This window comes from Rhinolophus sinicus, chromosome 12 (assembly GCF_057876585.1).
Source record: "Rhinolophus sinicus isolate RSI-liver-muscle chromosome 12, RSI-T2T, whole genome shotgun sequence".
In the NCBI taxonomy this organism is placed as follows: domain Eukaryota; kingdom Metazoa; phylum Chordata; class Mammalia; order Chiroptera; family Rhinolophidae; genus Rhinolophus; species Rhinolophus sinicus.
Window position 1 is genome coordinate 5,001,217 of NC_142512.1, and position 13,952 is coordinate 5,015,168.

The 13,952-nt window shown below is 44.5% G+C and overlaps 1 protein-coding gene across 9 annotated transcripts in view; it reads left to right on the plus strand.

The window, feature by feature from the left end:
- Window positions 1-12,118, plus strand: part of DHRS7B (dehydrogenase/reductase 7B) — a 50,424-nt gene extending 38,306 nt beyond the window's left edge. For 8 of the 9 annotated variants that reach the window (XM_088801883.1, XM_088801884.1, XM_019715965.3 and 5 more), the window contains 4 exons: window positions 5,377-5,593; window positions 6,208-6,300; window positions 10,116-10,268; window positions 11,644-12,118. In XM_088801883.1, the coding sequence (XP_088658009.1) occupies window positions 5,377-5,593; window positions 6,208-6,300; window positions 10,116-10,268; window positions 11,644-11,849 (669 nt within the window). In that variant the 3' untranslated portion in view covers window positions 11,850-12,118. The other variant, XM_088801885.1, reaches the window with a different exon arrangement.
- Window positions 12,119-13,952: the final 1,834 nt, after the last annotated feature.

Below are 13,952 nucleotides of genomic sequence, written 5' to 3' on the forward strand. Positions count from 1 at the left end.
AACAGCCTGTAAGCTGTGGATGTGGCCAAACCTCACAGCCAATCAACCTGAGGGTCAGTCTTACCCACTGATGTGCCAATAGCAATCAAGACTCAGTTATAACAGAAGGGCACACACAACCCACACAAGGGACACTCCTGGATCATCCACATAAGGTGACCAAGGAGACTGTGCCAAGGCCCTAAGGGCACCTACTACATGAGGCCACCTGGCCAAGACTAGGAGACATAGCAGATGTACCTAATACATAAAAACAAACAGAGGTAGCCAAAATGAAGAAAAAAACAATATATGTACCAAATGAGACAACAAGAAAAAAATACTGTAAAAGAACTAAACAAAATGGAGGCAAGCAATCTACTAGATACAGAGTTCAAAATAATGGTTATAAGGATGCTCAAGGAACTTGGTGAGAACCTCAACAAAGAGATAGCAAGCATAAAAAATGACATGGAAACCACAAAAACGAACCAGTCAGAAGGGAAGAATATAATAACTGAAATGGAGACTGCATAGAAGGAATCACCAGCAAACTAGATGAAACAGGATCAAATCAGTAATTGGGAAGACACGGCAGCAGAAAACACCCAATCACAACAGCAGAAAGAATAGAAATAAAAATGAGGATAGTTTAAGAGACCTCTGGGACAACATCATGCATAACATTCACATCATAGGGGTACCAGAAGGATAAGAGAGAAAGCAAAGGATTGAGAACCTATTTGAAGAAGTAATGACAGAAAACTTCCCTAACCTGGCAAAGGAAATAGACATACAAGTATAGGAAGCACAGAGTCCAAACAAGATGAAACCAAACAGGTCGATACCAAGACACATTGTAAGTAAAATGGCAATGGTTCAAGATAAAGAGAGAATCCTGAAAGCAGCGAGAAAAAGGCAATTACCGTGTTGCCCTGAAAATAAGACCTAATCGGAAAATAAGCCCTAGCATGATTTTTCAGGATGACATCCCTTAAACATAAGCCCTAATGCGTCTTTTAGAGCAAAATTTAATACAAGACCCGGTCTTATATTGTCAGCTGATTTCTCAACAGAAACTTTGCAGGCCAGAAAGGATTGGTGAGAAATATTCAACATGGTGAAAAGCAAAGACTTACAACCAAGGTTACTCAACCCAGCAAGGCTATCATTTAAAATCAAAAGACAGATAAACAGCTTACCAGACAAGAAAAAGCTAAAGGAATTCATCACCACCAAACCAGTATTACAAGGAATCTTAGAGGGACTTCTAATAGATAAAAAAAAAATAAAAAATCAGAATTATGAATAATAAAATGGCCATAGCTACATAGCTATCAACAATTACTTTCAATGTAAATGGACTAAATGTTCCAATCAAAAGATATAGGAGGGTTGAATGGATAAGAAAACAAAACCCTTACTTATGCTGCCTACAAGAGACACTTCATATTGAAAGACACACAGAGAAAGTAAAGGGATGGAAAAAGATATTTCATGAAAATGGAAACAAAACAAAACAAAAGAGCTGGGGTAGGAATACTAATACCAGACAAAGTAGACTTTAAAATAAAGATTATAACAAGAGACAAAGAAGGACCCAGTAATCCCACTTCTGGGTAATTATCTGAAGAAACCCAAAATGCTCCTTTGAGGGGGGCATGTGTATTTATATGTTCATTACAGCGTTGTTTACAATGGCCAAGATTTGGAGGCAGCCTGGGTGTCTTGATGGATGAATGGATAAAGAAGTAGTGGTACATACCGTGTTTCCCTGAAAATAAGATCTATCCCCAAAATAAGCCCCAGTTAAGATCGTCATCCAGACGGATGCAATTAGTACGTTATGACGATGTTCCAGAAGTTGACATAACTGTGTTTGAATAAATGTAGATTGTTGTACATGAAAAAATAAGACATCCCCTGAAAATATGCCCTAATGCGTCTTGGAGCAAAAATTAATATAAGACCCAGTCTTATTTTCAGGGAAACATGATATATACAAAGGGATATTGCTCAGCCATGGAAGGGAATGGGTTCTTGCCATCTGTGGCAGCACGGATGGACCTGGAAGGTATTGTGCTGAGTGGAGTGTCAGACAGAGAAAGATAGACACAATGTGATTTTGCATATCTATGGAATTTAAAGAACAAAATAAACAAAAACTGATAGATACAGAAAACATTTTGATGGTTTCCAGATGGGAGGGGGGTTGGCGGTGTGGGTGAAAGAAGGCGAAGGAATTAAGAAGTACAAATTGGTTTTCACAAAGTAGTTATGGGATGTAGGGTACAGCATAAAAAATACAGTCAATAATACTGTAATAACTGTGTATGGTATCATATGGGCACTAGATTTGATGGGAAGGGGTTGGAGGGCAGGTGAAAAAGGTGAAGGGATTAAGAAGTACAAGTTGGTAGTTACAAAATAGTCATGAGGATGTAAAGTAAAGCACAGGGAATATAGTCAATAATGTGGTCCTAACTATGTATAGTGCCAGGTGGGTACTAGACTAGTCGGGGGGAATCACTTCTTAAATCATATAAATATTTAACCATATGCTTTACACCTTAAATTAATATAAACTAATATTGAATATTAATTGTAATTGAAAAATTAAAAATCGGGCAAGGTGAAGGAATAGAATAAGAGATCCAAATGTCCAGGTATAAAACAAATAAATCATGGGGATGTAATATATGTATAAGTTTGGACAATTAAGTCCGTGAACTTGTTACGATGATGTTGCTAACTTTTTTTATCTCAAAGGGATTATTCATTATGAATTTGTACCAACTGAACAAACAGTTAACCAAGTTTACTATTTGGAAGTGCTGAAAAGGCTGCGTGAAAAAGTTAGACGACCTGAACTTTTCTCCAATTCATCTCTCTTGCATCACAACAGTGCACCAGCTCACACGGCACTGTCTGTGAGTTTTTAGCCAGTAAACAGATAACTGTATTGGAACACCCGCTCTACTTACCTGATCTGGCTCCCAATGACTTCTTTCTTTACCTGAAGATAAAGGAAATATTGAAAGGACATTTTGATGACATTCAGGACATCTAGGGTAATACAATGACAGCTCTGATGGCCATTCCAGAAAAAGTTCCAAAATTGCTTTGAAGAGTGGACTAGGCGCTGGCATCAGAGCATAGATTCCCAAGGGTGGTGACAGTAGGGATATTCAGCAACGAGGGATGTAGCACTTTTTCTAGGATGAGTTCGTGAACTTAATTTTCACACCTCATACAGCATAAGGAATATAGTCAATAATATACTTCTGTAGGTATATAAATATTGAATAATTATGGTGTACCCTTGAAACTAATACAATATTGTAAGTTAGCCATATTTTTAATAAAAATCTTTAAAAAATAAAATAAAATTGCCCATGTATTTACTTTACTGTTGATCTTTAGTTCTTCATGTATCTTTAAATTATACTGCCTAGCTTCCTTTCATTTCAAACCTAAAAGACTCCTTTTAGCATGTCTTGCAGGGCAGACCTAGTGGTAACAAACCCTCTCAGCTTTTGTTTGTCTGCAAATCTTAAATTTCTCTCTCATTTTTGTGGAAGGTATAGAATTGTGGCAGGTATAGAATTCTTGGTTGTCAGTCTTTTTTTCTTTCAGCACTTCTGGCCTTCAGGGTTTCTGATGAGAAGTCAACTGATGAATCTTATTGAAGATCTCTTTTATGTGAGGAGTAGGTTTTCTCTTGCTGTTTTCAGGATTCTCTTTGTCTTTTAACAGTGTTATTATAAAGTGTCTTAGTGTGGGTCCTGGAGTTTATCCTACTTGGTATTGAGCTTCTTGGATGTGCAGATTCATGTTTTTCATTGAATTTTTCAGCAATTATTTCTTCAAATATTCCTTCTACCCCTTTCCCTCTGTCTCCTCCTTCTCAGATTCCCACAGTGCCTATGTTGGTCCACTTGATGGTGTCCCACAGATCCCTTAGGCTCTGTTCAGTTTTCTTCATTCTTATTTTCTTTCTGTTCTCAGACTTGATAATTTCAATTGTTCTCCCTTCAAGTTCACTGATTCTTCTATTAGGCTGGTGCAAATGTAACTGCAGTTTAAAAGGTTAACAATTGCAAAAACCGCAATTACTTTTATACCAACCTAATACTTGCTCAAATCTTATTTTGAACCCCTCTAGTGTATTTTTCATTTCAGTTGTTATACTTTTGAGTTCCAGAATTTTAAATATAATTTCTATTTATTAATATTTTCATTTTGTTTATACATCAATACATGTTTTCTTTTAGCACTTTCAGCATCTTTAAGACAGTTGTCTTAAAGTCTTTGTCTAGTAAGAAACCCATCATCTGGGCTTCCTCAGGTATGTTTTCTGTGACTTCTTTGAATCAACTGAAAGCCACTTCAGCCAGTGGTGGTTAAAAAAATCCAGCCTGCCTCAGTGCTACACCTCGGTGATCAGAGCAGCAATCCACCATCAGAACAAAACCCAGATTTTTGAAAGACAAGGTCTCGTTGCCTCCCTGAGCTCCCTCAAGCTGCACCAGAAATGTGGGCTGCCTGCCACAGGGCTGGGTGGGTTGGGGATAGCTAGCTACCATTGAGCTGATGGCTGAAATTGACCAAAATTATCTATGATTTACCAGCTAAGCACTATCCTGAAAGCATCAAGCATTCAAATAGATTCCAGAGTTCCAAAATAGTCATTTCAAAGAGTTGCTGCCAGTACAGTTGTCCAGGTGGAGATAGATTCCTGGCACTTCCTACTCTGGCATCTTCTCTGATTTCAACCCCCCACCCCCACCCCTTTATCTTTTTGATCTCTTGTTAAACTCTAAATTAGATGGCTCAGTTATTCATTTCTGTAGCTTCTTATACTTCTTTATGGCATTCTTTATAGTTCATCTGTCTTCTCCACTAGACTGTATACTTCAGGAGGACAGGAACCATGTCTGTCTTGCTTTCTGCTCTGTCCCCACTGTCTGGTACATAGCGGGTATATAGAAAATGTTTCATGATCAAATAAAATTCAAGTGACTAAACCTGAGAAGGACAGCACCTCTCAACAAGACCACCGTTTAATTAGTTACATGTATAGCACGGTGCAGGCACAGGCAGGAAAGGGAGCTGTGATGACTAGCCCCTGTGGTCATCTATAACCTATACCTTACGGACCCTGTGGAATTGACTGTCTAGCTCGAATAATAATGTTCAGTTCGAGAGAAGAGTTGCCCAGGTCAGGTGTGAGCTCTGTGAGCATCCCCCAGGCCGCACCTCCTCAGAGGGTAGGTGCTGCAGCCTGTGTCATCTCATGCCTCATGGCCACTCCCAGGACTCTGAATGGTAGCAACCCATTGGTTCACATGGACTGTCACTCTGAAGGTGCATTTGGTTTCTGTCATACCTGACCAGGTGCAGATGCACAAGCCTTACGTGGTGACCTTCGACCTTGCAGACCCTGGGGCCATCGCTGCAGCCGCCTCCGAGATCCTGCGGTGCTTTGGCTTTGTGGATGTGCTCATCAACAACGCTGGGGTCAGCTACCGCGGCACCATCATGGACACCACCATGGACGTGGACAAGACAGTCATGGAGATAAACTACTTTGGCCCAGTTGCTCTAACGAAAGGTAGCAGTCTTGGATTGAAAGAAAAAAGAGCACTGATATGTTGGCGTTGTTTTTACTTCACTTGGTTCCTTGTTGGCTAAATGTTGCCTGTCGCCATCCTCTATTTTGCCCTGGAAAGGCGCTGTCATTACAGCTTGGGTGTTTGCTTTTCCCAGACTTATTTGCATTTTTTTAATCTGCTTTATAGCTTTAAATCAAGATGTTCTCCTCACTGACAGCTTCATTTATACAGCATGCCCCCATTTCCTCTTAGTGGTCTTTGCAAACCCCTACAAAGTGGAGATACTCTCATGTCGAGGCTCAGATTTCACTCCAGGGGAGGGGCTCTCCCTCGGAAAGGGAGCTGAGCTGGTTGTGACCTGTGATTAGGCTTCTGTCTGCCCCTCTGTCCACCCCCCCCCCCACACTCCCCACCCCCCCCACCCCCCGGCCTGCTGGAAGTCTGCTGGACGCAGGAGGCCTAAGAGTTCAAATAAAACGTGATCTTCCCCATTTCAGGGCTTTCACTGTTCACCTCCCTTGTTCCAACAATATGTGAGGCCACCTCCTCTGAGCGTTAGGTTCGGTAACGAGAAGAAAAGTCCTCTTCTAAAGTCTCTGACCTCTTTCCTTAGCACTCCTGCCCTCCATGATCAAACGGCAGCGGGGCCACGTCGTTGCCATCAGCAGCATCCAGGGCAAGGTCAGCATTCCTTTTCGATCAGCCTGTGAGTACCTGCTTCTCCCTCCCTCAGATGCTTTTCTTTTTGTTTTTTCCTGATTATAAAAGTACCACATTTACTACCCAGAATTCAGACATCAGAGAAATACTCATTGCAGAATGTGAAGGAACTTTAGCAGAATGTGTTTCCTGAGCAGAATGCCAGCTCTACTCCTTAGCCCCTATATGTGACCTTGTGCAGGTGTCCCCACAACTCTGTACCCCAATCCTCATCTGCAAAATGGAGACAGAGGCAGTCCTACTCTTGGAAAGCCACTAGAAAGGTGAGAAATCTGTTAGCTCTGTGAGGGAAGTGCCTGGCAGTGCCAAGCGTAAGTGCCATGCACGTGTTAGTCACGATTATCAATTACCCTTGTCCCATCACTTCATCACTTTGGATATAGGCCTCCAAATTTTTTCTCCATATGATCAAACATACAAAAATAGGGTTACATTATGCATAGTTGTGGCTCGCGTATTCCACTTGACAATATTTCTTTCTACATCAGTATACAATGGATTTACCTAATGCTTTTAAGTGGATATGTAGTAGTTCATTGAATGGATATATAACATAATTTATTTAGATATTTTCCTGGACATTTGAAGATTTTTTTTCCCTTCAGTCTCTGACCGTTAACAATGATGTGCTACATAGAACATCCTTACATATTTACATCTCCAGGCACTCATGGGAGGGTTTCAGTAAGGTACATTCCTCAAAGTGAAAATATTAGGTATTTTCCTAGAATTAAGGAAAATAATTGGCGGTATAATTAAACGCGCCAAATTGACTTCCAGTTCACAGTCTTACCTCCATGTATGCAATTGACTATGCCAGAATTTTGAGATATAATTTCACCTGTCTGCTGTCATGTTTCACCAGCGAGCAAACAGAATCTAGTTTTCTTTAGTTAAAAGATTTTAAAGGTAATTTCACAAACTGTCCTAGTAACTCCTTTCTTTGCTCCACCCTCTGGAAGCACACACTGCCTTTAATCAGCACGTTGGCATCTGCTCTCAGCACCTCCAAATGCTGGACTCAGCCACGCCCTGCTGACTTGGCAGGAGGGGAGAGCAGAGCTGCTTCAGCACTTTGAAAGGACAGGAACAGACATCCAGCTGGATGATACGGGTAGCCAACTGTCTGAACTGGAAACATAACAGAAACTTACTCCTCGCTGAACCCAGCTCTACCTTTTGGGTTTAGTTGTGTGTCCTCAGGCCAGTTGTTTAACTTGTCTGACCTTCCTTTTCCTTTCTTATAAAATGGGACTTACAATCATCTTACATGCTTCACAAAGCTGTTTTAAGTTGAAATGAGACAAATGGAGATGAAAAGTCCTTCGTAAATTGAGAAGCGCGGTATCTATGTTTGTTTCTATGATTATTTCTGTTTCAACTCCAACAGCATAGGACAGCCATCTAAGGCTGCTCAAATAAATGAGTGTGTGTGTGTGGTCACAAATGATAAAACAAATGAGGTAAACTGTTAATAATAAGTAAGTCAGGATAAAGGCTATATCATGTTCTTTGTACTAAATTACTTCCAAGCTTTACTGTGATTTAACCTAAGTTTTATTCTCCACTTGACCTGTGACTAAAGTAGGTCACACATGGTTGATCTGGGCTCTTTACAGTAACGGGACTGAGTGTGGCGATGCCTCCTGGGCACACTGGTAAATCCTGACAGAGATCTCCTCGTGTGTAAAATGAGAGCGCAGCTTTATCTTTCTCCCACGCTGTCCTGAGGACCAGGTGGTGTGTTTAACGCTGTGCCTTGCAGACAAGAGGCACTGAGTACCACACAGCCTGGCTGAGAACTGCCAGCCTGAGAGCTCTGGGAGACTGATTGTCAGGGTGAGCCTTCTATTCTGGGGACCCCCAGTATGACTCCCTCATCTCAGTCCTTGGTCCTGGGCAGCAGTCCTGGAATCACAGCTGACAGCAGATACCCACAAACTACTCATCCAGCCCCTAGCAACTTGGCCTGAACCAAAGGAGCTGGCCCCAGAAGGCACTGCAGCAAGTTCAGACACTTGAATTGCTCAGGTGACTTGCTGCACCACTTTCTGCGTTTTTCCCTTCCTGTTTTATTGGCTGACGGATTCCCCTTTGCTAAGGCCAAAACATTTAAAATCCTGAATGGGAGGAAACTGATTTTCCAGTGGAGATTCTGTGTGTTTCTTAAGAATGCCATGGTAGGGTCGCTGCGTCCCCCTTAGAGTACCTTTCATCATGTTGCGGCACCGTTGCTGAAGAACAGAGGTGGCTCTGTTTCTTGGAGGTGGCGCAGCTCAGTAGCTTCCAGATGAAAAGCGGCTTCATGGAAGTTTGCCAAATGAAATATGTAGGAGAACCAGTCTCAGATTTTATATCCCATGCATGCAAGGATGCTCACTAGTAGCACCATTTCAATGACGAAACCTGGAAACAACCCTTGAAGTTTCACTGATGGGGCCTGTTCTGTCATCTGGTGACCCATGGAGGAGCATCGTGGGTCTGCGTGGCTGGTGCAGATGCTGTCCTGTCTGTCACCAGGTGAAGAAAACTACTTGTAGGAATAATATGAACAGTATGAGCTCATTTCTGTAAATACATACAGTGGTACCTCGGTTTCCTAACGTAATCCGTTCCGGAAGCCCGGTCAAGTTCTGAAACGTTCGAAAACAGCCGACAGCTCGGCCTCAGGATCTTGTACTCAGCCGAAGCCACGTGACATGTATGACTTCCGAGGCGTGTTCGAAAACTGAAGCATTTCCTTCTGGGTTTACGGCGTTCGTAAACCGAAATGTTCGTCAATGGAGACGTTCGAAAACCGAGGTACCACTGTATACATATTAACTTACATGTAAAATCACATATATGTACATAGGGTATATAAAAAATAAATCCTGACAGACTGTTAACATTGGTTACCTCTGGAGAAGGAAATTGGCAGAAGGATTTTCCCTTTTTTACTTTATAGCCTTCTGTACTATTTGAATTATATGTTTTACCCATTAGGCTTTAAGTTGTTCTTTATTTTCTTAACTTTTAAAGTAGAATGATTTCTGACTTAAAGAAAAGTCGCAGGAATGGTACAAAGAACTTCTTCATGCAGAGTCCCCAGTTGTTAACATTTTACTGTATTTGCTTTATCATATTGTGTGTGCGGGGGTGGGGGGAGGAAAGCGTCCCAGAGAGCAGTTTCCAGGCTCCGCCTGGCGTGGGGAGGTGCAGGCGCGGGTGGTGAATGACCATCGACTGTGATTGGTTGGCCGTCAGCTGTAACCGGTTATCCAATTGGCTACTGATGTAACTGCCGGGACTGTGTTGATTGGTTGGTTGGTTGGTTGGCAGGCAGAGAAGTGAATGGCGGACTGCGGATCCTGTGGATCCTACTGTGTGTGTCTTGCCCGGCTGCCAGAGGGAATATAGTGGTATGACTCCCCTATCTATGGCTCCGTGGGTGTTCCTTTTTGGCCTCACCATGTCTTGCGTTCTTATTTGGGGAGCACGACCAGAGACCCCGCATGAGTCCCTGCATGACAGTGTATATATGCACATACATGTGTACATAAAATGTATAATTTTCCTTTCCTGAACCATTTGAAGAACATTGGAGATACAGTGCTCCTTTCCTATTAGGTGTTTGCCAAGAACAAGGATATGATGTACTTCTCTAAATCAGGAGGTGAACACTGCTGTGATGCTGTAGTAACCTTGAGTTATAAAACAAGTTTTTTAAATAAGAGAAAGAATGGGAGCGAATATGTGGGCTTGTCCCAGGCATGTCCCACACCAGCTCACTCACCGGCCTTTGCTCACCCGCCTTTGCAGATGCGGCCTCCAAACACGCAACCCAGGCATTCTTTGACTGTCTGCGCGCCGAGATGGAGCAGTATGAGATTGAGGTGACCGTTATCAGCCCCGGCTACATCCACACCAACCTCTCTCTAAATGCCCTCACTGCTGATGGCTCTAAATATGGAGGTGAGGCCTCTGTGCTTGAGAAATAACTGATTTCAGGGTACTCAAAGCAAAGAAGCCAGTCTTCTGGGGTGAGGCTGGGTGTACCAGTCTCAGAATCTCCATCTTGCTTTAGCCAAAGACAGTGCTGAGCTGACCTGCAGTCAGCGCTGGTGAGCCCAGGAGACTGGCCCAGCACGCAGGCTCAGGCCCAGCACGCAGGCTCAGGCCAAGCAGAAACCAATTAATTGGCTTTTGCCTCCCAGGTTAGTTGACCCACGTGTGCTATTGCTGTGGGAGCTAGCTCTGCCTTCCTGAGTTTGAGAGGGGCCTGCCCGCCCCAAGTCCTGGCCTCCATGCACCACCTCCCTGGATGTGATCTCTTGGGCCTGTGCCATGGCGTTCACCTGGTCTTACACCCCACCCCAGCCAGGTCTGAACCAAGACTACCTGTGCCCTGGGTGGCAGCTCAGAAAACCAATAGAAACCGGACAGAGGCATAGACTCAAAGAGATTCATATTTACCTTCTTTACACTTAGAAAAATCTTATTTTAAAAATTTCCTCTGTGGCATTTAAAAATCAGCAACAGTAAGAAACCCCCTATTCTTCTGTGTTAACAAAACCACAGCGAGAACAGATACCGGTGAGGATGCTTAGCAGTTTGGACAACTTACAAATGGTTTCAAATGGTCTGTCCTCTGCCTGCCACTGGTCCTACTTTGTTGGCAAAAGGGTCAGATTACTGGGGAAGAAGGAACATCAGTGGATGTTAACCAGCCTAACACCTCCCAACCTCCCCGCAGCTATCCCTAACGCCTCAAACAAACCAAGGTTTCTTCCTGCTCCCTATCCAGTTAACACGTGACGTGGGGAACTGTGACAGCTCTGCTGACTCCCTTCTTCACTTTCACGCCAGTGAGCTCATAGTGCATACGAGGCTGTAGTCTTCTCCCACCTCCTCTCTGGCAGACCTCAAGCCAGGTTACCCAAGATTCATTTGATGATACAACATCCTTAGTCAGTAGTTGTTTGAAAAGACAAAAATTCCCCAAGCCAGGAAGCTGCTCAGCTGTGGTGTGAGGGGCTACCTCTTGAGACCCCTTCTGGTCTGGTCTTATCCTTGGTCACAGACCACCAGCTCTGAGCACTGACTGGGGCGCCATCCACCTTAGTCCCATGTGCCACCCATGTCTCTCTTACCTCAACTCACACACACTGATGGGTGCTCATTTCCTGAAAGCACAAGGGAGCCGGGGTGGTGGCGTCCCACCTGCCTCCCGACAGACTGTGGGAGGAGCTTCATGATGGGAAATCCAGCAGCTGACCTGACGACAGTCCTCATCAGCTCAGCTCCTCAAGAGAGGGGCTTCCCAGCTCATGTGTTTCCTTTGTTTCAGTTATGGACAAGACCACGGCCCAGGGCCGAAGGCCTGTGGAGGTGGCCCGAGATGTTCTGGCTGCTGTGGGGAAGAAAAAGAAAGATGTGATCCTGGCAGACCTGCTGCCTTCCTTGGCCATTTATCTGCGAACTCTGGCTCCTGGGCTCTTCTTCAGCCTCATGGCCTCCCGAGCCAGAAAGGAGCAGAAATCCAAGAACTCCTAGTGCCACAACAGCTGGGCAGGAAGCAGCCCCCGCCTGGGAATGGCTGCCCTACAAGGGAGAGCTGCATTTGTGGAGACTTTATTGGATGTTTGTCTCACAGGAAGGAAAGACAGAGACACACTACTGCAGACCCCTGGCTAGACCCCTGCTAGAGAATGGGAAACGAAAAAGGCAGCAGGCTTCTCGGGGGTGAGGGGTAACCCTTAAGAATAAATGTGGAGCTGGATTTTAATGCTAAGAATATGAAATAAATGAATGGAATAATAAGAGTGGTAGTCCTCAAGGACTAGAAGAACCATGCCTCCTTTGAGTGCCAGCCTGCACCAGCTCCTAGAAAGTGTTTCAGTCTTGAAATCAGAAGACATCCTGACATCACCTTGACCCAGTTGTTTTCATATTTGACTTATCCAAGACCACTCACCTAATTGTTTTGGCAGAGTCCACTTCTAGCACTAAAGAGAGAAGGCTGTCTTTCCTGGTTCCTACACTATCTCATTCAACACAGCAGATGGGCTAATATGTGATCAATCATTTGACGCCTCCCGGCTTTAGTACCTACAAGAATTGCCCAGTTTCCCTGCTGACTCCCACTCAAAGCCCTGTAGGACCAGGCACCATTCCAAGCAGATGAATGTACTAAAGAGACAGCCAAAAGGGAGAGGAAAATCCGGCATGATCCCATTTATCCTCCAGAAAGTACAACTCAGAAACAGTCAGGTGGACAGGGCTTATAAAGCAGCATCCGGCCCCTGGCAGAAGCAGCCCGTTTGTTAGACGTGACAGTTGGAGTGTAGCCAGAAAAGGTGCCCATGTCCAAGTGCTGTCCTTTTCCTCTCCATTAAATAAAATGGTCAGCAACCGAGACTGATGCGATATACTGCCCTGTGAGGAATGCGAGTTTAGTAAGCGCGTACGCTGTTGCTGAGGTGGCTAGTTTGGGGGCCACTGTGATGGTGGCTGGAAGCCTCCCGAGCCCTGACTCCGCTGTGGGTTGCGACGTGGCGCTTGGAGCAGACACAAAGGATCTTTTAGCCTAGGTGTGACACTAGGCCATAGCCAAATGCCACTGAATATTTACCCAACATTTTTAAAAACTCAGCTCACTTTCTAAACTACTTTAGAAACTATATTCTACTGTATAAATAGGAACTAATATAATACAAACAGAACCATTAAAATCGAGCTGGATCCACTCTGCCAAAGGCTGCGTCTGAGGCCCAGCTGCTCCTGAGGAGATGGCCACATCCGGGGTATTACAGATGGGCTCGCACATGTGCTCTCACGGCCTCAGACCAGGAAGAGAACCACAAAGGGCCCACACGCGATTCAGGGTTCTCCAATGTCCACAGTGCGCCTCAAGCCATTTTGGTGCCCCTACAGTTACTCGCCCCTCCCTGGAGAACATGTCTGGGTAAAGTTGGCTTGTAGAGCCTGCTGGAGTTGTCGTGACTTAGACAGCAGCTCTTTCCTGAGGGCCAGTGCCCTGCACAAGAGCGCCCTGGAGAGCAGAGCTGGGCCAGGCCTGGCCTAGGCCTTTCACTTTCGGGGCCTCAAAGCCCCTTTGAATGTGAACGTCTGCCACCAGGGGTACTGGTTGTTGCTGCTACAGTTTTTGTTCCAGTTTCTCTCTTCTGCCCTCAGGTGGTTTTCCTGTCTCTTTCATCCTTGAATTCTACTGGGTAGGTTTGAAAAAGCATGATTCTGAATTAGTTCTGCCTTCAGATAAAGTTCAAAGGCACTTTCCGCTTTACTCTTCAAGACTGTGTTTCACTGGTCTGAGGGCAGAAGCAGGCTGTCCTGAGCTTCATGCCAAAATCAGTCTGAAAAACATGGGTTTCAAGAAACACTGCACGTCTGTGCACTGAGTGACCGCAGCTCATGCAGGGTCAGATGTACCGAGTGCACAGCTCCCCGGGCACGGGGCCTGGTTCCCAGCAGGCGCCCAGGAAGGAGCCTCCTGCCTCCCATCAGGGACCGACCACTGCAGCAGCAGATGTGAAGACTACTTTGGAGGGAACTGATAGACTGTAACAAGGAGAGACATAGCACGTCTGCCAGGACCGGCTCCTGCACGTTTCCTGACCTTGGCCTTTACCAAGGCTC